This window comes from Pteronotus mesoamericanus, unplaced genomic scaffold (genome assembly GCF_021234165.1).
Source record: "Pteronotus mesoamericanus isolate MK-2021 breed Mesoamerican mustached bat unplaced genomic scaffold, CSHL_Meso_final contig_2, whole genome shotgun sequence".
Classification (NCBI taxonomy): Eukaryota; Metazoa; Chordata; class Mammalia; order Chiroptera; family Mormoopidae; genus Pteronotus; species Pteronotus mesoamericanus.
Window position 1 is genome coordinate 14,949,053 of NW_026555084.1, and position 23,126 is coordinate 14,972,178.

At 56.6% G+C, this 23,126-nt stretch overlaps 1 protein-coding gene across 6 annotated transcripts in view; it reads right to left on the bottom strand.

The window, feature by feature from the left end:
* NDST1 (N-deacetylase and N-sulfotransferase 1) overlaps nucleotides 1–23,126 on the bottom strand; it is a 57,276-nt gene that overhangs the window by 15,416 nt on the left and 18,734 nt on the right. For 2 of the 6 annotated variants that reach the window (XM_054568177.1, XM_054568179.1), the window contains exons 2-7: nucleotides 12,236–13,131; nucleotides 5,922–6,416; nucleotides 2,855–2,942; nucleotides 1,526–1,680; nucleotides 680–865; nucleotides 18–146 (exon numbers count right to left, since the gene is read on the bottom strand). In XM_054568177.1, the coding sequence (XP_054424152.1) occupies nucleotides 18–146; nucleotides 680–865; nucleotides 1,526–1,680; nucleotides 2,855–2,942; nucleotides 5,922–6,416; nucleotides 12,236–12,748 (1,566 nt within the window). In that variant the 5' untranslated portion in view covers nucleotides 12,749–13,131. Of the gene's footprint in view, nucleotides 1–17; nucleotides 147–679; nucleotides 866–1,525; nucleotides 1,681–2,854; nucleotides 2,943–5,921; nucleotides 6,417–12,235; nucleotides 13,132–14,221; nucleotides 14,346–15,208; nucleotides 15,242–21,858; nucleotides 22,246–22,672; nucleotides 22,761–23,126 lie in introns of those variants that run through there. The other 4 variants (XM_054568175.1, XM_054568178.1, XM_054568174.1 and 1 more) reach the window with 4 other exon arrangements.

Genomic DNA, 23,126 nt, shown 5'->3' on the forward strand with positions numbered 1-23,126 from the left:
CTCCATGGGGCACTCACAGGATTGAGGAGCACGGTGAGGAAGAGCTCGCCCCCGTTGATGATCTTGTCCAGCTCGCTGGAGCCGCCAGGGTACTCGTTGTAGAAGATGGTGTGGGTGAAGAGGCCGCAGGTCTGCCGCGGGAGGACCTGGGGGCGGGCCGGGGGGAGCTCTAGCACCTCCAGACATGGATGGGGGTGGGAGGACCCTTCCTCAGAGCAGCCAGGGTGTCTCCTTCTATGTGGCAGCACAGCCCTGTCCCTTGAGGGTCTTCTCCCACAAAGACCCAGTCTACGACACCATGTGACCGCTCGACTGACAGATCTACAAGGGCGGGGACTTCTGTCGGGCTTGTGCATGCCTGCATCCCCAGTGCGTAGGAAAGTGTCAGGCATACAGTCAAAGCTCATGGAAATTTGTTATGTAAGCAAACAAATGAGACTGACGCCTGTCCCAAGGCCCCACTGGAGGTCCCTTTAAACAGTGTTCGTCCCCTGTCACAACAGCTAGGGAGCTCATGACAGGGGCAGACTGGCAGCTGCCTTCCCTGGGATGGAGAGTCTCAGATGCCAGAGGGGGCAGCAGAAACTGGCCTGGAACCCCTCACCAGCTCACCAAAGCCACGCCTCCCAGGAGAGTGTGTGCACACCTGCCCCACCCCCGCAGGCAGCAGCCCACGCACCATGATGCCGTTGTGGATGAAGCCGCGGCGGTAGCGGGCCGGCTTCAGGTGGGGGTACTCCTCCGTGCTGGTCACTCGGATGCTCCACACCTGTTTCCAGGCCTCATACAGCTGCACGTGCACAGGGTACACGCCCGAGTGGTGGGGCGCCACTGCGTACCCCATGTCTGTGGGAATTCCGTGCTCCTGGGGAGAGGAGGGCCCGGGCAGGCTAAGCATGGGGGTCCAGCCCCTCTGGGCCTTACTTCCCCTTTGCAGAATGGGAGAGAAAAACCAGAGGCTAGACAGCAGGGCAGGGAGTCCAAGGCCTTGTGCTACAGATGGGCAAACAGAGGCCCAGGAGGGAGGGAGATGTGCTCAGAGTCTCCGAATGAGAAACCAGCTGAGCTGGGATTCTAACTCTCAGGGTCATGCCATCCAGTGCCCAGGAGTGAGGGAGAAGACGGGGCTGTTCCTGCCTCTCTGGGCCTCGAGCTGGCTGGCGGGCTCAAGCTCCACCGGCCCCAGGCCTCCCTCCCTCCTGGTGGAGCGCCTCCTCCAGCTTTCCAGAGCTCCCGTTCTAGCCTGAAGGGAAGAGCTTGCGCTCAGGAAGCACATGGGCCTGGGGTTAAGTCCTGGCTGGACTCTCACTAGCTGCTGTGGCCTCCCTGAGCTTTGGTTTCTTGCCTAAAAGGGAGGCTATTGACTCCCGCCTCCTGGAGTCTCTGTGACGCTCCCGCGAGACTGGCTACAAAGACGTTCATAAGAAGCTGTCGGACCGGACTGCGATAGTGGCCAGAGGCCGCCGTCGGTCCCCAGCCCAGCCCCTAGCCCGCCCAGCTCTGCCCCGTAGGGAATCTTACTCACGACAGCGAACTTCTTGTTCAGGGCCATCTGCTCAGCCAGCACAGACTGGTTGTGGAAAAGGTGGGGCTGCATGTGGCTCCACATGTGGGGGAACCACCAGAACTCCTTTACGTAGGACAGCAGCAGGTCATCCCCAGCGTCCTCAGCGTCCGTACCTGCGGCCCAAGCACAGGTAGCTCAGCCCGCCTGGCCCGCCTGCCTCGGCGTCCCCCAGCCTGGGCTGGTGCAGGAATGGGGGGGGGCATGGCTATACGGTACCCCCCCAGGCCCCCCCCCAAGAGCGTGGAACAGCTGCCTGAGCGGCAGCACAGGAGCAGACAGAGCCCAGGCCAGGGCCCTGGAGGCCAGTCTGGGGTGTCACTCTGACACCCTCTGTGACCTTGGCCAAGACCTCCTCCTCTGTGCAATGCAGGCTTCAGAGGCCATGGTCCCAAGGTTTCTTCCGCTCGGACACACCTGCTCCGATCCTCTTTCTGTTTTCCTAGTGGGCCGCTCATCTCTTTCTTATGGATTTGCAGAAGCTCTTTGCATATGCACATAATGTTTAATTCTGCCTCAGGTGCACGACTGCAACTCCCTCTGGTACGTTGCTAAGGGCTGAGAATATCAGAAATGTGGAGGGACAGCCCAGTGTCGCTCTTCTTTGGTTCTGGGGCTGTATTGCACACTCCTCCCCCAGAACTGCAGACTAATAGGGTTTTGCCTGGAATTCAAGAGAGGCCGTCCTCACTGTGGCCCAGCCAGAGGGCGGCGAGAAGAAATGCTCACTGCAGGTGACATTCAGGTGTGTTCCCTCTGGCCCAGTCCCTGAAGGGCAGTGTGCGCGGAATGTGAGGAACGCGGACGAGCCCAAGAGAGGAGAGAAGGCATGAACCAGGCCGCCCACAGCCCTCAGCCTCAACCCTGAGGACTTGAAAATAAACTCAGAACAGGGTGGGTACAAGTCTAGGACATTTTCACTTTCTATCCTATATATTTTTGTAATTTCTTGACATTCCATTACATTTTGAAGCAGAAAGAGTACAAGTCATTTTAAAAGGTGGGGATGAGGGGGTGACAAGCAGGAGAAGACGCTTCCCCAGGACAGTGCAGCCTGCAGGCCAGGGAGACCTGAGTGGGAGCTACCATCGAGCTGTTGCTGTCCCCAAAGGGCCACTGTCTGGGACTGTGGCTGTTCTGTGAGCTGCTGGTTGGGGGCTGGGGGGTGGGGAACGGGGATCAAATGTGCTCCTCACGTGGCCCATCACACCACCCGCCATGCTCTAAGGATCTGTCCAGACGTGAAGGCCCCAGGAAGTTGCTGGTGGGGACACGACCAGACCCACTTACCTGTGTGGAAGAATTTCCCTGAGTAGCCCAGGTTGAAGGTGAAGTTTGGGATGTGCGTGCGTAGTTCGTTCTGTGTATCAAACAGGGCCTAAGGCGGGCAGAGGAGAAAGAAAGGGGTGAGGGAAAAGCCAGGAGCCCCGCCCCTCCCACTGAGGGCCAGGAAGTGTCCTGTGGCTACAGGACCAGCTAAAAAGTCTGTGGGGCTCAGTGAAAAATGAAAAGGCGGGACTCTCACTCAAAGGCAAAAGCCAAGTATCACACCTTGTCCGGGCCCATCTGAGCACAGGGCCCTGAGTGGCTGCACAGGCCCCGCACCCTGAAGCCAGTCCCGTGTGGCCACCCACACCAGGCAAGACAAGTCCTAGGCTCCAGCCTGGCCCTGCTGTGTGTCCTTGAGAAGGCCTTAGTCTCCCCAAACGTGAAGTGGGGATAATATCATCTCCCTCAAGGAGCTCTTGGAAGGATTAAATAAGAGATTGCATGTTAACCCGCCTGACATTTGGTCAATGATGAAAAATGATGGTGTCGTATGTCTGCCTATGATCACTGCCACTGTAAGCCTCATGTTTTCACCTGCCATGTCTTCATCTGTCAAATGGGGAGGATTTCTCCTCATAGGTGAATGCGAGGCTGATGTCAAAGGGCCATGACCTTTCCAAAGATGTACTGGACCCAGCAGCTCCCATGCATAGCGCACCCAGTGCTTTGCAAGACAGCGAAAGGCTGCTGACATTCCTCAAACAAACGCACGGTTGTCTTCTGGGGCCAAGACTTGAAAACACCCTCGCAGGACGCAGAAGGCTGCTAAGAAACCTGCAAGAGCCTGCTATCCGAGCACTTCGCAGAGTCGCCGTCCTGGCCCTCCTGAGCCCACGGGCTGCCTGATGGACATCTATGCTCCAGCTGGGTGGCCCTGGGCAAGTTGCTTCTGCCCCCCGAGCCTCAGCGCCCTGCTCTGCAAAATGCAACGTACAACAATGCCCACCTCCTGGGGCGGCTGTGAGGATCAGATGGGGCAACGCACAGGACGGCCTGAGCCCGGAGCCTGGCCCTCGCCAAGCCCTGAATAAGCAGCTGCTGCTGGGATTATTTAAATTACACTGTACAGCCAGTACTGTACCAGTTAATGAGGCAACATTCATGACTCTGAAAGAAAGGCTCAGCTGTAGCCTGGGCTTGGGATTAAAGAAAAAATTAAAACAACTCTGTCCTTTTTGACTCACAAGGACGTTTAAGGCAAATGGGACCCTGGCCGGCGACGCACTCTGCAGTCTGCGCTGAGCTAAGCGTGCGGCGGGGGCACCTGTTAGTATTCTCTTACAGAAATGGCTCTACCCCGCGAGCACTCCTCCCACGCCAGCAATAGGGAAGGTAAGAACTAAGCCGGGTGACCCCAGGGTTCTTGGGGACACAGTGAGCCCGGAGCCTGGTTTCCTCAGGCGCGTCAACCCTGGACAGGCAGCAAAGACCTTGGTGACGGCAGGAGAGAGCAAGGCTGGGCCACCAGAACGATCCCACGTGAAATTCCAGGAGGAAACACAGTTTGTAAAGCAGATCAAGGCAACTGCCCGGTCGGTCCCAGGAGGCTGCCGCCCAGAGGGTTCAGCACCTGGCTGTCTGCAAATGCCCTGCCCCCCCCGCCCCCCTCCCCAATCCCTCATGCCTCTCCCAGCACCTCTGCGAAACCCTAGGATGTCAGAAAATAGCCTGGAAACCTCCCATCCACCCCACTTTGTCATTTTAGAGCTGAAGCTCAGAGATGGGAAGGGACAGGCCCAAGTCACCCAGGGAGAGTCAAACTGAAACTTGATTTCCGACAGTGCCTGCTCCCTGACACGGTCTGCTCTGCCCTCCTCCTCCTAGGGAGGCGTGAGGAACACTGGAGCATTAACTCCTGACCCGGGCGGGAGAATGACCCCACCCCCACCCCAGTCTTCCTTCCAGGCCCCCGGGCCAATCCCCAGCAGTGATTTCAGAAGGATGAGCCGGCACAGATCATCTGAGTCACTCAGGGTGAAAAGCATTCTTCTTGGAAGTCTCTTTTTCCAATCCTCCTCTTAACATCAAAAAGAAGGCTTGGTTTGGTGCTAATGCGTCTCTGACACTTGCTAATCTGGTGGAAGCGAGGACAGGCAGTATCTCTGCAGAATGTAATCCCCCGGCTTTGTTTTCACTGGAGCTATTGTTATGTTGCCCTCTATTTATGGCAACCGGTTCTGACTTTGCATTTACACGAGTGGGGGCCTTTCCTTTACAAATAACTTGTGCGTGAAACACTGAGTAGATAAAAACTGTGTAAGGATTGCGTAATGGTCTCAATTGGCAGCCTTCTCTTTAGTTGTGAGCCGTGTGTAAAACTTTGTGGTTTGCCAAGTGCTTGTACATAGAGCTTAGTTTCGTAAACACATTTTGAATTAAACATATGCATTCCACTATCTATACTGACCTCAGTTGACGTGTGCTTTGTGTATGATTCAAGCTCTAGTTCTTGTGTAAGAGTTTGGTGGTTCTGGTACTGACACAGACATTTTTGAGAGTTAAACATCGGCCCTGGCTGGTGTGGCAGTGGATTGAGTGTCAGCCTGTGAACTAAAAGGTCACCGGTTCAATTCCCAGTCAGGGCATATGCCTGGGTTGCAGGCCAGGTCTCCAGTTAGGGGTGTGCAAGAGGCAACCAATCAATGTGTCTCTCACACATCAATGTTCCTTTCCCTCTGTTTCTCCCTCCCTTACCCTCTCTCTAAAAATAAATAAATAAAATGTTTTTTTTTAAAAATCATGTCTGGATTAATAGGTAGGTAAACAACCCTGCCCACCTGCACCCCAGTGGCTGGGTTTCTTCCTCCACAGATATATTCTTGGGTTCCCCACTCCAGATGCAAAATTCCTCTAGAGTCAATACTTCAATATAATTTTACATGACCTCTGCTTCAAATAAGCAATTAATAAAACCCACTGGCCAAGGGCGGGGGACCAGCAGCACAGGGGAGATGCAGACAGCACAGTCCTGACGGGGCAGGGGAAGGTTGGAAGGCGAGGCGACCCCGGTATGGCGCCTGGGCCCTACCTTCACGTCCTCCACCTTCATGCGTGTGCCCTCCTTGCCCACGAAGATGTCATCGATGTCCACCAGAATATAGCGGTCCAAAGGCAGTGAGAGGCGCTTGCCGGTAAGGAAGGCCACGGCGTCCACGAAGACAAGCTTGTGCAGCCAGAAGTTGAGGTTGTTGCCGAACAGCACGCGCTGGATGCCGTCGTGGAGGCCCAGGTCCTGGACCACGGTGGCGTGCAGCGCGGCATGCAGGCCGGCGTCCGCGCCCAGGTGCGGGATGGACTCGGATGAGCGCGTCTTGGCCAGCAGTACTGGCTCGTAGGTGGAGTGGTTGGACTGGAACACGGTCCAGTCCTCGCCGGGCAGCACGCCCTTTTCCACCTCGCTGGGCCGCGTCACGTAGAGCAGCGGGGACCTGGGGTTGATGCTACAGTCCTTCAGGCCCAGGTTCGAGTGCAGGAACAGGGGGAAGCCTTTGAGCTGCGCACTCAGCAGGCTGTTCTCGTTGGCCTGCAGTCAGGGTGAGGCAAGGAGGGGAGAAGAGCCATCAGACCCAGAGTCCCAAGGGCCCATGGAGTCTCAGGTGTGTGGTAACAGGAATATCAAGTCTTCACTAACCTTCACGGAGGGCCTGCCACACCTCTGGCTCTCAAACCCAGCTTCACCTGTCACAATAGTACACTAGCTAACACACATGCCGTCCGTACCAAAGTCAGGCCCCAGGTTCAAGCGCTTTGCATGCAGGGGTGCTGGTAATCCCCAGAGACCCCCGCGAGGAAGGCATTGCTATCATTCCCATTTTACAGATGAGGAGAATGGGGCCCAGAGAGGCCACCTGCCCAAAGTCACACAGTGAGAGAGGCCCAGCAGCTGAGAGCACAGGCTTGACCACTGGGCCCAGGGAAGGTAGGTAACCTTTCTGTGCCTCGGCTCCCTCCGCTGTAAGATGCGGCTACGGACTCAGAAAATATCCCAAGGGGCCGTGGAGAAGGACGAGTGCAACGCTGGCAGAGCGCTCAGCACAGGGCCAGCGGCACCACCGACTGCTCACTCAGTCCTCACATCGGCCTCAGGAGGAAGGGGCCTTGGTTGCCCCACTTCGCAGGTGAGGACACTGAGGCTCCGAGGGGAGGGCGGCCCTCAGTCACACAGCTGTCGGGAGGAGCCAGTGTGCAGACAGGCGGTCTAGTCCTGCAGCCCACACACCTGACCACCAGGCTGCACCTCCTGGGGTTTCCAAACTGCTTCTGCACACAAACCTTTCTTCAGGAGAAATCTGACAGGAGCCAGTGTAGAGGAGATCAAAAAGGAGGTATCTGTGGGGCGCGCAGGAACAGCGTCACTCCACCCCACGGCATGTCCAGCCCCCACTTGCCCCCAGCAGCTCCAAGGCCACCCCCTCACAGGAACCCCGCCGCCCGTCCCTCCCCCCTCCTCCCGGGGCCTGCTGCTGCCCAGCTCCCGGGGGGCCTGCCGACAGTGCCCCCCGCCCCTGCTTCTCCTCTTCCCTAGGCTCCCAGCCTCCCAGCCACCTGCCTCTGGGTATGGTACAACTTGTCCTTGTCCCTGTGCCAGTTCCATTCTGTCTTCCTGGCCAACTCCTGCTCATCCTTCAAAAGCCAATGCATATACCCTCTTCTCTGCACTGGCCTCCCTGGGATCATGCTGAAGCCTTGGCTACAGCAACGTTTACCTGGGCGGCTACGTTCTCGCTCAGGGTCTCCCTCCCACCAGTCTGTACCCTCTTCAGGGCAAGGGCTGTGTCCTTCCCACCTTCGGATCCCCAGTGTCCAGCACAGACCTGACATCCACAGGGAGCGAACACCCATTTGATGAGTAACTGACTTTTTAAAAAGAGTGAAAGACGAACAGACAGCTCTCCAGTACCTGGCACGTGACAGTTGCTCAGTAGAGGTTTCATTTGTTCCCTCCACAACTGTTCACCGTGCCAGACGCTGTGTTTACTGTCAGGGATACAGTGAGAAAAACAGATTGGGTCCGTGCCCTCATGAACCTTAAAGTTGAGCAAGAAAGAAAGACAACAATCAAAACCGCAGAAATAAACATAAAATGTCACTGGGGCACATGGTACACAGAGGAGGTTCATAGTTCTAGAACAACAGATAAGTGGCCATAATCAACGGGCTCAGAAAAGACTTCCTGGACAAAGGGACTTTCCTGGAGAGTGGGACTTGAAGAATGAGTAAGCATCAACTTGGGGAGAGGCAGAGGCCAAGTTCAAAGAACAGAAGTGCTAAGGCCCAGGGGTAGGAGAGGGCTCAGCACAGTCAAGGAATAGCAAGAGGTCAACAGAGTGACCAAGAAGATGAGATAGAAAGGTCAGCTGGGACCAGATGGCAGGACCTAGAAGGCTGGAAGTGGCAGCGGGGAGCCATCAAAGACTCCATCAAAGGGATGACGGGTTCAATTTGCATTTTAAAAGACCATCTGGCCGCTGTGTGGAGAATGAGTGGGGTGGGGCAAAGCAACAGTGGACCAAGGGCGCCAAATGAGGCCAGAGAGGGAGGCAGGGTGGTGCCCAGGGCCGCCCAGAGGGCTGGCCAGGGGAGCGCTGCACAAGGGCACTCCGCGGTGCCCCGGGGCGGGGGAGCCACATCTGCCCAGAGGGGTGCCTTTTACGCTCTCCTCCACGCTGGAGGGCTCTCTTCCTGATTCCCACAAAGGCTCTGCAGGGCCCTGGCCTTGCAAACGCGATAAGGAGCCACATTTGATGTCACCACTTACCAGGAGTACCTGCCAACTCCCCACTCTGTCCCCAGCCGGCCTCAGTGCAGAGCACCCCATCCTGAGAGGCCACCTCCGCCAGCCCCAGGCTCCCCACGACCCCTAGGCCAGCGCTGGCTGAAGAGGAGAACTGCAAAGACAGCAGGGGCCAGGGACACTTCGGGCCCTGTCCATCACCTGCCGTGGCCTGGGAGGTCACGCTGGACCACGGGCACCGGGGGATCCCATTTCAAAGCCCCGACCCTAAGCTGACTGCCAGGCGCTGGCAGCTCAGCCGGCTGCCCAGCTGGGAGACACTGAAGAAGGGAAAAAGCCAAGTCACTGACAGTCCACTCCAGGCGGCAATGAAAGGAACCAGCTGGAGAAGGGAATGGAGAGCGAGGCTCGCTTTGCAGAGCGACAGCAGGCCTCGCCCCACGGGAGGGGACCCTGCCCATGTCTCAGCACTGAACACCCACTCAGGGGACGCCAAATCCTCCCTTGAGGTCACCCAGGCAGCAGAGAGAAGCCCCAACTCAGGTACTGGGAAGCCTGGCGCAGACTCAATGACCAGCTGATGACCTTAGGAGCCCCATGTGTCCCCTCCAGGCCGCGGTCAGCTTGCTCTGCCGTGCTCACGTGTGGCTGGATTAGAGGCACCGAGTGCGGTTGTCAAAGCTTGGCCCTGGCTTCCCAGCTGTGCCGCGCTAGACAGCCATGTACCTTTCTGAGCCTTACTTCCTCACCTGTAAAGAAAGTGCCGCTTCACAGGGTAGTTGTGCAAATTACGCGTGGCAAAGGCAGCAAAGCAATGAGCTCAGTGTCTGGCACACAGCGAGTGTGTGGAAAAAGAGGTCGGGCAGCCCTCGTCCATCCCAGGAACCAGGCTCCTGACAAAGACCTGCTCCCACCCTGAAGGACCCTACATGAGCTCAGGATTCAGAGCCACAAGACTAAATGCCGCCACCAGCTGTTTGCCGACACAGAGATGACAAAGCATGACAGCTGCCATTTATTTGGTGGCTCCAGGTACCATGCACTGTGTTTGCGATTGCCACCTCCTGTCTTGCTTTATCTTCACCATGGCTCAGTGAGGCAGGAGCTGTGACTGGCTCTGCTTTAGAGATGGCTTGAGTAGTACCCTGTCCAAGGTCACTCTGTTTTTAAGTAACAGAAAGATCTAAACAAGGGTCTGGACTTCTCTGCCCCTGTTCCAGCACCAGTGAGAATTGGAAAATGAGTCTCGAGATCCCCCGGGGTCCACAAACTGTCTGGGCTTGGCTAACCCAATGCACAGTGCTGAAGCTGGCCTTGCAGAAAGAGCCAAAAAATGTAGCTTGACCACCAGAGGGAGCCCAGAAGAGTAAAAAGTCACAAGCCTCTGTTTAAAACCAAGTTATCTCTATGCAATAGGGTAGGAAGAGCACGAAGACCCCAAATTGCCACGAACCCCAGAGTGAGACTGAGCATGCCCCTGCCCCCTCCAGGGCCTCGGATTCACCTGTAGAGCAAGGAACTGGGGCTAGATGGGATCCAAGTCCTTCGTTGTGCCAATTGTGCCCAATTGCCCTAGCCCATTGCCTGGTTCCCAGAGACTGGGACTCTGCACTGGACATGGCCTCTTGATGCAAATTCTACGAAATGAATGGTACCTGAGGATCCTGGACTCACTGCACAATGGTTAAGACTAAGGCCTCGAGAGCCAGATGCCTGGCTTCAAGTCCTAGGTCTGCACTCACTGGAGGTGTGAGCTTGGGCACATTTCTTCGCCCCTCTTTGCCTCTATTCCCTTCCCGCCTCAATCAAGATGATATCTACCTGGCTTGGAGAATGGTTCATGACTGTTCAGTGGGTTAATTCATGCAAAGCATGCAGGACAGGGTGCGGCTCTGCGTGAGCACTCAATAAACGTCAGCAATCCTGATGCTTTTCAGGCCTGGGGCTCTGGCTCAGTCTTAATGAAGTTGGTGGCAGGAAAGAGAGCAGAATCCAGGAGAAAAGAAGAAACAGACAATGAAGACAGCCTGACGTTATGTCACCATAAAGCCGTAAACCAGGTCAGTGTTTCCCAGACGGTGCTCTGCGAGGCGAAGGGCTTTGTGATCAAGCCAGCCGGGAAACAAACCTCACCAGGTTGCTCTGCTGCAGGACTTCTAAGCGCCTGCAATTACGTGGCCCACAAAACCTTCGTTAGTGACAGAGCACCCTGCTACACTAAGGCATGAAAGCACACGCTGTGGGAAACCCGCCACTGCCACAGGCTCCTCCCAGCACAGGGCCCGTGCACAGGGGTGACCACGAATGCCTGGGGGCAAACGGTCATCCGACGGTGAACACAGGCCACTTCGGATCCACCTCCTGCTCCCCTCCCCGCTCATGTTAAGCAAGAACCTGCCTCAGGACCCACACACTCACCTTTCCCTCCGTGCGTAGGAAGGCCCCTGGCACAGAAAGCCAGGCAACTCCTCCCCTCACTTCCTTCCGGCCACTTTATCAAGGACGACTCCCCTGGTCATTCTATCAGAAATAGTCTCACCTGCCACACCCATCACCCCCTACGCCCTTGCCCTCATTTATTCCTTTTTGAAGTGATCGCCACCTGCCACTGGTACGTTTATTCGTTCATTGTTTGTCACCTACCCCACCCCATGGCACTGAAATGTCCACTCCATGACAGCAGGGACTTGGCTCATTTTGATCACTACGCTGTCCCCAGTACCTAGCACAGGCCCTGGAACATATTAAGTACTCAGTAAATATTTGCCGAATTGAGGAATGAACGCTCCCAAGCACCCAGCTAGCGTCCCAACCAGTGCTTGCTTTCATCTGATAGGTCGGAGTTCTCTGGCCAGAGCCTCTGGATGCCCCATCCAGCTGTCCCCAACCTCCCCCTCTCCAAGGACAACTTCTCTGCAACACTTTGTCAGCAAGGACTCTGATCCCAGCAGTCATTCTGGGGGCCCCACAGAGCCCAGGGCAGCTCACCTGCCCACTGGGATTTCTTTCTCCCCTTGCTCCCAATGCAAAATGGCTGTGATTCAGGAGCTGCATATATTCCACACTCCACCACAGCCAAGAGGAAAGATCCTGTGCTCCAGAGCCCAAGCCCTCTAAGTCTGGGTTCAAATCCTGGCTCTCCCACTTACAGGCTGCACAGATACGTATCCATAACTTCACCCTCCTAAGCCTCGGTTTAGGTGTCTACAAAATGGGAACGACGTGCCCTGTCCTGTAGGAGGGCTGCCATGACAGGTTTTGAGGGCCCAGCCGAGCACATCCTCCCCTCCCTCGCAACCCATCCCTGGGGCCTCCTTCAGGCATGTGCCTGCTATATGCTGAGTCTCATGCATGGCAAGCAATGCCCCTGCCTTGTGCTCCTAATAAAAGCTAATCCTTCGAAGACACTCACAGGGCACCAGCACAGTGTGCCGCAAATGCTTCACGTGCACTCGCCCATTCAACCTTCACAAAAACCCTGGGAGGTAGGTGCTACCTCTACACCCATCTCACAGATAAGAGAAGTCAGGCACTCAGCTAATGAGTGTGGAGACGGGACTCAAACTCAGCTGGAGCTCTGAAGCACAGGCACTGTGCTCCCTGCGTACCTTGAAGAAGCCGATGATGCCCACGCCGTAGGCCACACAGTACTTGTCCAGCAGCTCCCGGTTCCAGGCGTCCAGGTTGACGTACTTGAGGATGTTCTCGTAGATGATGAGGGCGAAGCGGCCACGGCCCTTGTCCGTGAGCGTGGGCATATCCCCCTTGCCCGGTGCAATCTCTGTGCGGTACTTAAAGCGGCTCGACTCCAGGATGGCCACGACCTCCTGGCCCAGCTGGGAGTAGAGGCTCTCCACGAACACCAGCACCAGTGGGTCCGTGCGGGAAGGGGCGGCCGCCTGCACGGGCTTGAGCGGGAGCAGGCGGCTGGGGGCCATGGGCGGCGGGTCCCCGCAGTCAAGCTCGGGGGCGTCAGCCGAGGGCTCCAGGCCCCGCTTCCAGCCATATAGGTAGTAGGCGGAGACAAAAACGCTGAACACGCAGAAGACAAACAGCAGGAAAAGGACAGCCTGTGGGGACACGTGCCGACACAGCCTGCGGAAGCGCGTCAGGGTGGGCATCCTGGTCCTCGAGACCTCGGCCCCCGGAGGCCCGGCCTGCCCTGGCCACCCCACGGCCTCACGCAGGAGATACTGGAGTCGTCCGCTGACCAACAGATTCACAGACACTTATCAAGCGAGGCCCTCAGTGGGCAGCAGGAGGGGAGGGTCAGGCCGCCGGCCCTTCCTCCCAGCCGGGGGCGCAGTCCGCAGGCTGGTTGTGCTCCTTCCTTCCTCCGCGCCCCTTTATGTCACCATGGCAAACCCCCACGTGGTCCTGTGCACAGCAGAAGTGCCCCAGGGCGTCAGGGCCTCCTGGGGGGGCCAGGCAGCTGGCGGGAGGACACTGGCCAGGCCCGGGGGTGCCACATGCTGCTGGCTTGGCGGGGCCCCCGAGGCCAAGGCTGTGGAGAGAAGAGTGAGAAGGTGAAGAGCGGCAGCGTGGGCTGTGGGGGTCCACTGACGGCGGAGGCACAGGACCTGACCTAGGCGGGCCCAAGTTCAAGTGCTGCTGCCCAACATGGGCAAGCTCCTTAATCTCTCTGAGCATCAGTTTGCCCACTGGCAAAACGGGGCTGGCATTACTACCCACCTCACAAGACAGGCTGGGGGATTAAATCCCATAATGCATATAAATCACTTACAGCAGCATCTGGTGCCTATATGGCAGTTGTTTTTTACTGCAATTATCGGAGTCCAAGACTAGACCAAGAAAACTCCAGAAGCAGAAAGAAGTGAGACAATAAATATTTCCCAGACCTGGGAGCTGGAGGTGGAATTCTCAATCATACTCGAACATTCCCCTCAATTATCCACAGTGTTTCCTTCCCATTTCTCTCTCTGAATGGCCCCAGCAGCCCCATCTACCAGGTGGAAAGACTGAGGCTCAGGCAGGGCAGCTAGGCCAGAGCTGTGAGGCACCAGCGGCTTAGCCGTGCTAGAAGGCCCCTCTCAGCATCCGCGCCCTCCTCTGCAGAATCACCGCCCCCGCAGCGCAGGCCTGGGGCCGAGGGAGAACCCAGTGAATCAGTCAGAGGAGCTTGGCACCAGCAACACTTAAGAAACGGCAGCTGTTGCTATTTGCCCCAACGCAGCAGGCATCTCTCGTCCTTAGAGCACATGCCCACTGGTACACCTACCAGGATCCCGACGGACCAACAGGCAGGGAGGCATCTCCGTTCCTGGGCCTCTGTCTACCCAGGCAGCCAGAACTCTGGGCTCTGGGCTCCCGCCCAGCTGACCCCAGACAGGCATGCCACCTGCGCTGGTTTCCCTGGAGAGTTCTTGAAGACCACACACGCACACCCACCACACTAAGGCCCCCATTCCATGACGCCAAATAGCACCCCCCACCACAGCCCCCTAGCCTCCCTTCGACGTGAGTGGAAGCAGCCGCGGAAAGCCAGCAGGACAGCTCCCCCAGGCGGTGGGGATGGGGACAGGGACAGAAGGTGCGAGGGCCTGGGTGGGTGCAGCCAGGGAGGGAATGCAAACCTCTGACACAGACTCGTGAAAATCTTCCAAGTCCCTCCCAGCTCCAAGGCTATCCGGGGTGTCCAGCATGGGTACAGCCTACCAGAGACCCTGAACTTGACGGCATTTATCCTAGAGGTGGTAACTGCAGAAACATATAGAGATTTCCCCACAAAAATGCAGACCCTGGTGCTATTTATCAAGGTAACAGCAAAGGATGGCGTTTCAACAGCAAATGCCCAAGAACAGGGGACTGCCTTTGGCAATTATAACGCAAGCAGGGGACTGCATGCCAGGCAGCTATTCACAGCATGTCAAAGAAGATGTTTACTGACACAGAAAGATAATTGCCAGGTAGACTGTTCAAGTGTAAAACCTGTATAAAACAGTATGCATTGTCATATTTTGGGTAAAATTTTTTATGCATAGGCCAGAAACTGGTACTAAATACCCAAAAAAGTTAACAATGATTATCTCTGATGCAGTTTTTATTTTCCTCTTTTTGTTTGTTTCCTAAATTTTTTACAATAGTATTTTTTTTTTTTTTGCGAAAATAAGAAAATAAGTGTTTTTAAAAGATGTGCTCAGAAGCAAGGGGCAGGGTTGTGAAATGAGGACACATCTTAGCCACCAAGCCTGCTCCCAGTTCTGCCTTAACATGCTGTGTGACCCCAAGCACACCCTGCCCCTCTCTGGGCCTCCTGCTGATTAGAGAGGGGCTTGGGCCGGATAACCTTTGGGGACCCTTTCACCTCTGAGTCTACAATTCAGTCTCTACTATGTGCCAGCACCGTGGGGAACCCAAGGCCACCAAAAACACAGGCACCTACAGTGTATGGGGAGGAGTGGGGCAGTGGGGGATGAAGGGTGTCTGAAAGACCTGAGGGCACCTAATGTCCCTGGAGGGGGAAGGACCAAGGAAGGCTTCCTGGAGGAAGTGGTAAGTGAACTAACCAGAGAAAAACAAGTAACTGTTGACCCTGAGTGGGAAGGGGGAGGGGCACATACCACAGCGTGGAGCTGAAGGAGTGCGTGGAGCTTTCCGGGGCCTCCGAAGTCCCAGCTGAGAGCAGGCAGAAAGGGGCAAGTTTCCTGGGTGAGGCGGGGGGGGGGGGCGGGCAGAGGCGGGCTGACTGGCCCTGTTTATACCCAGGGTGCACCTGCGTCCTCTATCCCACTGATAAGGGCAGCCCTCTGCCCTGCGGTCACAGTGAGCCCCGCCCCTTGGCCCGGGGCCAGGAAAGCAGTGCAGCGGGTGGAGCACAGGAGGCAGAGCTGCCCCACTGGTGCCCTGCTTGTCACTGAGGCGCGGGACCACCCAACCCCACTTTCCTTGCAGGCCCGGGCGCTTGGTCACTGGCCCTCAGTCTACTGCATCAACGGCCTTTCTGCATGGGTGCTAATGATCATCCAGCAACATCTCAGCATCTGGGGGACACAGACCCTTGTGGGAATCAGACATTTTCCCACCAAAAAATATGCACACGCCCTAGAAAAGGCTGCAATGATTTCGAGAAGTCCAGACCCCATGACCCCAGACCCATCCGTGGGACCTAAAACCCTAGGCCAACAGAGCCTAATGGTTATGGGGGCCAGGAGGCCTCGTTCAAACCCCAGCCCCACCACCCAGTCGCTGTGCAATCCTGGGCAAGTAATTTAACTTTTCAGCCACCCCCCATTTCCTGATGTGTAAAATATAGGAAAACGTGACATACTCCCCAAAGCCGTGGAGATTAAATGAGCTGATCCATACACATGGCTTGGAACCACGCCTGATGCGCAGCGCGAAGGGCCAGCCGCTGTTCCTGGGCGCCCCGTTTAAAGTGCTCATCACGTGGCACTGACGGAGCCCACGGAGCACCGGGGAGCTCTGTGCGTGCTCTCTCTGAATCCCCATTTTCAGAGGTTGTGACCTTTCCCAGGCACTGGGCGGGGGGGCAGGGAGGGGCCAGATGGTTAGAGGTCAGGAGGCTAGAGAGAAGGCCATGGTGCAGCCCAGGCCCAGGCTCAAGCGAGGATAAAGGGCACAAGAGAGTGGGCCCACCAGCCCACCCCCTGGAGTAGGGGTGAGGGGGAGCCAGTAGCTACGTAAACAGGGTGCTGGCCGCCAGCGTGCTGGCAGCTGGAGCACCCCCCCCCCCCCCCCGCTACAGTCCCCTCAAAGGCCGTTCGAGGCCCTCCACACAGCCTGCATTCCAGAGCCCTGACTCCAGGGATGGGGAGCTGTCGGGTTTCTAATTCCCCAGGAGCCACCAGGGCCTCAAGGGCAGCTGGGGGGCGAGGCCTCAACAATCCCCCATGCTCTGGGCCTTGCCAATATCACCAGTCAGACTCTAGCCTCTCCCAACCAGTCACCAATCTTGGTCGTGAATCTGGGCTTTTCTAATGAAGTTCCCATTGCCTGACATCTCTCCCCCTACCCCTTGGGACACTTACTCATCCTTCAAGACCCCAGTGCCAATGTCATCATCTCCTCTCTGAAGTCATCCCCATGCACCAGGCCCGTTCCTGTCCCAGATGGTCCCCTTCCTCAGGCTCCGGCCCATCCCCACTCCACAGCCAGAGGCTGGAAGCTTGGCCCCTCAGGCCAAACCAGGGTGCAGGTGTGTGTCCTTTGACTCACACAATATTTTTTTTTAATTTACAATCAGGAGAGTTCACATGAAAGTCAGAACTTCTAAGCTGTCTTTAAAAAGAGCACATTCTGCCCTGGCTACAGGAGCATCATACCTAATAACAAAGTTGCAGGTTCGAATCCCAGTCAGGGCACACACAAGACTCAACCAATGAATGCATAAATAAGGGGAACATCAAATCAATGTCTCTCTCTCATTCTCCCTTCCTCTCTCTCTGATCAGTAAGTAAAGATTTTTTTTTTAAACCAGCACATTCTGGTGACATGGGGCACACATCCCTACTGGCCACCGTCAGCTGAGGCACCAACACACCCGCCTCAGACTGGCTGGCCACGCACTCGCCAGTCAACAGTGTCCCGCAGTCAACCTCCCTCCCTCATCCAGCTTCCTGGCCAGTCCCTCGGCGCACCTGGGCATGTGGTCCATACAGAGTAGACGTGGGGTGTTTCTACGCACAGCCCTGAACTCTGTAGGCTGCAGGTCCCAGGGCTGAACCAGGACTTCCTGACCACTGCATGGTAGGCCCTGCCTGGCAGGCAGCACACAGAGGTCCTCCTCAAATGCTAATTTCCTTTCTTCCCTTTTCCCACCTGCCTGGGTGTCCTATAGGACAGGGACATGCTCCCACGACTTTCCCCAGGGATCAGTCCTTATTGAGTGCTCAGGATATGAATAAATGAGCAGCTGTTATTGTTCCCAATTTACAGATAAGAAGACTGAGGCTTCAAGGTGAAGTGAATTGTCACAGTCACATAGGAAACTGCTAAATCTTGACTCAAAATCTTGTCATTCCTCCCTGAAACTCAAAGGTTTGTTTTTTTTAAAAAAAAAAAACAAACAAACAATACCATTATAATTATTGTCATTGTTATTTTTCCTGCTACCATGTACTGGGCATTTACCATGAGCCTGGCCATGTGCTAACCACCTTTACACACCTCATCTCATTTAATCCTGACAACTAATACTGATATTTTCACATTTGCGATTGAGAAAAATGAGGCTTAGGGAGATTAAGTCACTTGCCCCAAATCACACAGCTCTTCGGTGGCAGGGTTGCAATTTGAATCCAGACCCCATGGGGGGTGGGGGTCCAGATCCTGCAGGGGAACCTTGGCCAGGATGGGGGACAGCAAGAGGGGGCCTCAGCCACAGAGGCCTCCAACCCTCAGCCAGGCTCCCACTGTGCTCTCCCAGTCCTAGGTCCAGCTTTCCCTGCCAAGGTGCTGGGGATAATGAATGAGATGCTCTGGTTGTCATGGAGACGCCATGGCAACACCGCACTTTCGGGAAATACCACAGTAACTGTGGCCGCTGCTCAGGAGTTGAAAGTCACTCCCTACCCCACCCTCCACTAAGAAATGCTCTGATTCCCCTATAATCCTTTCTAGGGCCCAGAGTGGAGGCAGAAGGAGATGGGCCTCCCAGGGACCAAGCTGTCTAGAGATCAGGACTGGGGAGGGGGTCCAGCTCTGCCCTGGATGGATGGGTGGACTCTGAAGTGCAACCAAGAGCTCCCTGAGACTGAGCTCCTTGTGCCTCTCATGGTGAAGGGCACCTAACACGTAACGTGAGCGCACTCAGTGCCTACTGTGTGCAGCGGGCCTCCTACAGAGGGCCGTATGCCTCATGCCATTTCACCCCACCAGTCTGACAGGTGGCAGCGTGGTGGCCGCCAGCGTGGCAGTCAAGGGCTCAGACTGGAGCCAGCCTGCCCGGGCTGGAGTCCGGCCTCCGTTATTTACTAGCTGTGTGACCTTTCAGCAAATCTCTCAACCTCTTTGAGCCTCAGTTTCCCCAAGTGTAAAATGGAGTTTATACCACTTATCTATATGCTGCCAAGACTAAGAGAGATGATGTGGATAGAACAGCTCAGCGCCTGGCACATGGTGTCATAGGTTAATAAACGTACTACCCTTTTAACAGATTTGGAAACGGGGACTCAGGAAGGAACTGGCCCGAGGCCACATATCAAATTAAGAGTGGGCCCAGGAAGAGAAGAAGGGAGGTCAGGTCCGGGAGCACCCTGCGAGTTAGGGACAAGCCGGTGATGGCTCCCTGTTCCCTCCCTCTGTGATTGCTGAGCCCAGCTAGGGACAAGCGTGGCCCCAGGCAGTGGAGACGCAGGCCCTGGGCCCCGCGGTCTCATGGTCTCAGGTCTCTGGCGCGGTGCTGCTGCAGGGCGATGACAGTCCCCGCAGCCTGCAGGCTCACCCAGCCCAGGTTCCACGTCTCGCCTGGGTTACTCCTGACTATGTCCCCGGCCTCTCCCGCACTCACACGCACACGAATGCACAGACAAATTCATATGGCGCTTCCATGGTCACACAGTGCCTCGCAGGCATCTGGGCCACAGGCACAAGAACGGGGCTGGGGAGCGGAGAGGAGGTGCGGGAGGAGCCTTGGAAGCAGGCTTGCAAGTATGTGAATGGGCCCTGGGCTCGGGGGAGGAGAGGTGGCTGCAGGCCAGGCTCTGACAGCCCCACATGCAATCCCAGGGACACTCCCCACAGCTGACCCCGGGCGCTTTCTGCCTGTCACACCCCCAACACGGTCACCTCACCACCCACTGCCCAGCCGCACCCCACAGCCACCCAGCTCCACCGGCCGCCCTGCCCCACCCACCATGCACAGCGCAGGCAAGAAAATCCTCCACATTTGCTTCCCAGCTGTGCCGGAGTTTCTCCAGCTCAATCACACCCCTGGGAGGCCCAGGCCAGAAGCAAATCCCTGCTCTGCAGGAATTCGCAGCGTCCCCCATCCCCCACAGCCCTGCAGTGCTGCCGGGCCCGGGGCCAAGCTGCTGCCCGTCAGTCATCCTGGAGTCCAGGGCCACCACCGAGGGACTGCTGGCGGTCTGGCTCAGAGTCTGGGGCCAAAGAGCGTGCAGTCCGCCCTGCAGTGACACCCGGGGACACTGAGGCCCAGAGAGAGAAAACGATCCCCTGCGGCTGTGCTGGCCAGGCTGCCACCCCCCCACTCCACCCACCGCGGCCCATTTACTTGTCCAACAAAACCCTGCCCATCCCCCGTAAGCCCAGCCGTCGTTGCAGGTTGGACTCCACCAGCTGCGGATTTCCAAAGTCCTCGACGGGCTCTCCTGCTCTGCATCCCACCATGCAATGCCAGACTTGTGCTGCTGGATGTCAAGCTGCCCTCGAGGCTAGAACACTGGTCGCCCAACTTCACAGGAAGCTTTCCAAGGCGGACGTGGTCTCCTACCCATGGTAGGCGCCCAGCAGTCTCGTGCCCTTGCCAGTTACCTTCCCTTTTTGAATCTGCTGTGAGGCCTCTCCAAGCTGAATGCACTGATAGTATGAGCTTCCATTTATTAGGCAGGACATGGCCTGTACGGCGTGCTATTGTTTAACCCTACGACAGCACCATCGCCTTCTTTGCACTCATTTCACAGATGAGGAAACGGAGGCCCAGAGGGGACCCACGAGTTGCCCCAGCGCACAGAGCCGCTGAGCAGGCAAGGCAGAGGGGAATCTCAGCACAGAATCGTCATCCTTCAAAACCATGGGTCCCCTGAGCTCCCCCAGGACCTCCCACCCTCCACTCCCTTTGAATGGTGCTTTTTCTGCTCTTGTTTTCACCCATTTTATGTATGTTTTAACTTACAGGCAACGTTAAACAAGCCTTCTTGGAAGCAGACCCACAAATCACCTGTCAATCTGCAAGCAAACAAAGCCTAAAGCCCTGGTTCACTCCCAGGTTCTCAGCCGGGATTTGTTGTGGGTTCCCTGGCAGGGAATGCCCAGCAAGAAACCTCAAGAACTTAGACCTGCTGGCTGAGAATTTGTCTTTTTTCCAACAGGGCCTGAGTTGAGCGTTTACCTTTGCACCAGCTCTGAAGAAAGGGCTTACGGAGCAAACAAACAAGACAGTTTGTGGGAGGGGCTGGAGTGGAGAACAGGCAGGTCAGGACCTGCTGCCGTCCTGTCCCAAGGACAGGCTCCCCTCTGGGCCCCCTGAAGCTCCCAACGCTGACCAAGGTGGGCAGGCCCATGACAGGGCATGCTCCTCACTAGCCCGTTCAGCTTCCCAGACTAGGGCTCCCTCCTCCCAACCCCCAAATCCACTTACGACACACTCAAATCCACCCCTAACTATTTTTTCTTAGGCTCAGATCATAGGCACTCAAGAAGACGAGAACGCTATTTCTTTGTAAATTTCCTAATCTCCCTGGCTGCCAGCAGCCAGCAGGGACTGAGTTGCTGGTAACTCACCAGCCCCACACCGGCTGTGCTGAGAGCTTTCCCTGAATTATCACACCCAGTCCTCCTACCCTGAGAGGTGGCATCACTGAGCTGTGCACCTTACAGATGAGGGAACTTAGGCTCAGAGAGGGTAAGCAACTGACTCAAGGCCACACAGCTGGGCAGAGGTAGAGCTAGGACGGCCCCAAGCCAGCCCACTTAGAGCCCCTGCTTGTAAGCCCTATACAGTCCTGCTGCCCAGCATTCCACACCATTTTTGAGTCGGGTCTTCGGCCCAAAGCCAACCCAGAGAGAGGCTTTCTGCAGGTGACCAGCCCTGCTGCCTAAGCGTAGACTCGCCCAGGAGAATCTGCAACGGTAAAGCCTTCCCTGGCAGAAGGGGCACCACAGGTCCCCAGAGAGGCAAGACCTCAGCCAGAGGGTCCTTACCTTCTCCTGCCCTGGGGGCTTCTGTCATCACAGGGAGACAAAGACCCACATGAGAAAGGGGGGCTGCCTCCATGCCCTGGGCAGGGGCCCCCTGCTACGGAAGAGGAGGGAGAAGCAGGAGTGATGGTCAGAAGCGTGGGATCTCAGCTAACCACAATGAGAAGGACAACGGTGGCTGTCATGTCTCCGGGGTCTGCTGCATGCCAGTGCTCTAGCAAGCACGTCCCACTCGTGACCTCATGTATCCATCACGTATTCCCAATGAAGTAGAAACAAGCTGATCATGCCCCAAACTCCTCCCTGTCTGTCACCCCAAAGAGGAGCAGGGAAATGCTAGTCAAGCCCAACCCCTGCCCTCCCACCTGCCCACCTCAGGTTGCCAGATGCCCCGAGAGATTCCAAGAAGCAGGCGTGTTTGGGGACCCCCGTCTCGTGGGTGCAGAAGCCAAAATCCACGTGGGCTTGAAGTCTACATCAGCACTCCAGTGCCTTCAACTCGCCCTCTGTGTGCCTCCGGACTGGACCCTCGCCTTCTCTGAGCCTGTTCTTCAACTGGACGATGAGGGGAGTGAACTAGACCAGAACGTGATGACCTCCTGGGTCACAGAACCCTTCGAGAATATAATGATGGCTCTTACTGGACTCTCCCTAGACAGATGCCAGATCCATACGAATTCGGGGCGGCTGTGACTGGCCCCCAAGTAAAGAACATGGAAACCCTCTAGGGGCCCTGCCGGCTTTGATGAGCCATGGCTCTCAAGGTCTAGACAGCGCTGAAGCCACAAATGTGACATCTGAGCACCCGGGAACCTCCCCACTCCAGCTCCACCCAGGGCCCTGCGGTAAATCTTTAACTCTCAGACCTGTTGGCTTCGGGTGGATTTGTGGACTCGCCAAGCTGTCAGGAGAAGTCGCAAGAGAAAGTGATCCCTTCCTTCCTTCCCATCCCTGAGCTGCCACCCTCTTCTCCTCTGCAAGGAAGCTGCCAGCTCAGCCTTGGAGCGGCCGCAGGGCCAGCCTGCCCCAACCTCGGTACCCCGGGCCTCTCCTGTGTGGGTATGAACATGCACACAGGAGAGGTACATGTACGCCCAGGCAGACCTGGGAGCCTTGGACAGGAAGCAGGGGCACTAGGGGCTATGGTCAGAGGGCCAGGAGGCCAGGGAGAGAATGACAAGACCCACCCGAGCTCCAGGCAGCAGCCGCTCAGCTCCGTTTCACTTCTCCATGTCCTCTCAATGGCTCCACACTCCTCACTTAACACGGCAGCACCTAATCCCAGAGCCAGGACAAATGGCATTAACAGTCGTCCCAGTCTCCTCCCCAGGAGGGAGGGAGGGAGGGACGGAGGGACGGAGGGAGGTGGCCCTAGGGCACCCTGCGCCACCAACCATTTTCCCAGAAACTTCCAGCCCTCCACCCCCCACCATGTCCCTTGTCAGAAGCCAAGGTTCTGAGGGTCAGAGCTCCTACCTCTTGAACCTCAGCCCGATTCAGCCCCCAGCCCAGGAATCCCCGCAACAGGCAGGGACCCCTGCCTGGCAGTGCCTTCCAGAGAAGAGAAAGTGTGTGCCTGACTCTATGCTGATGAGTCCTGTGGTCCCTCTCAAAACAGGTGGTGCCCTGACCAGTGTGGCT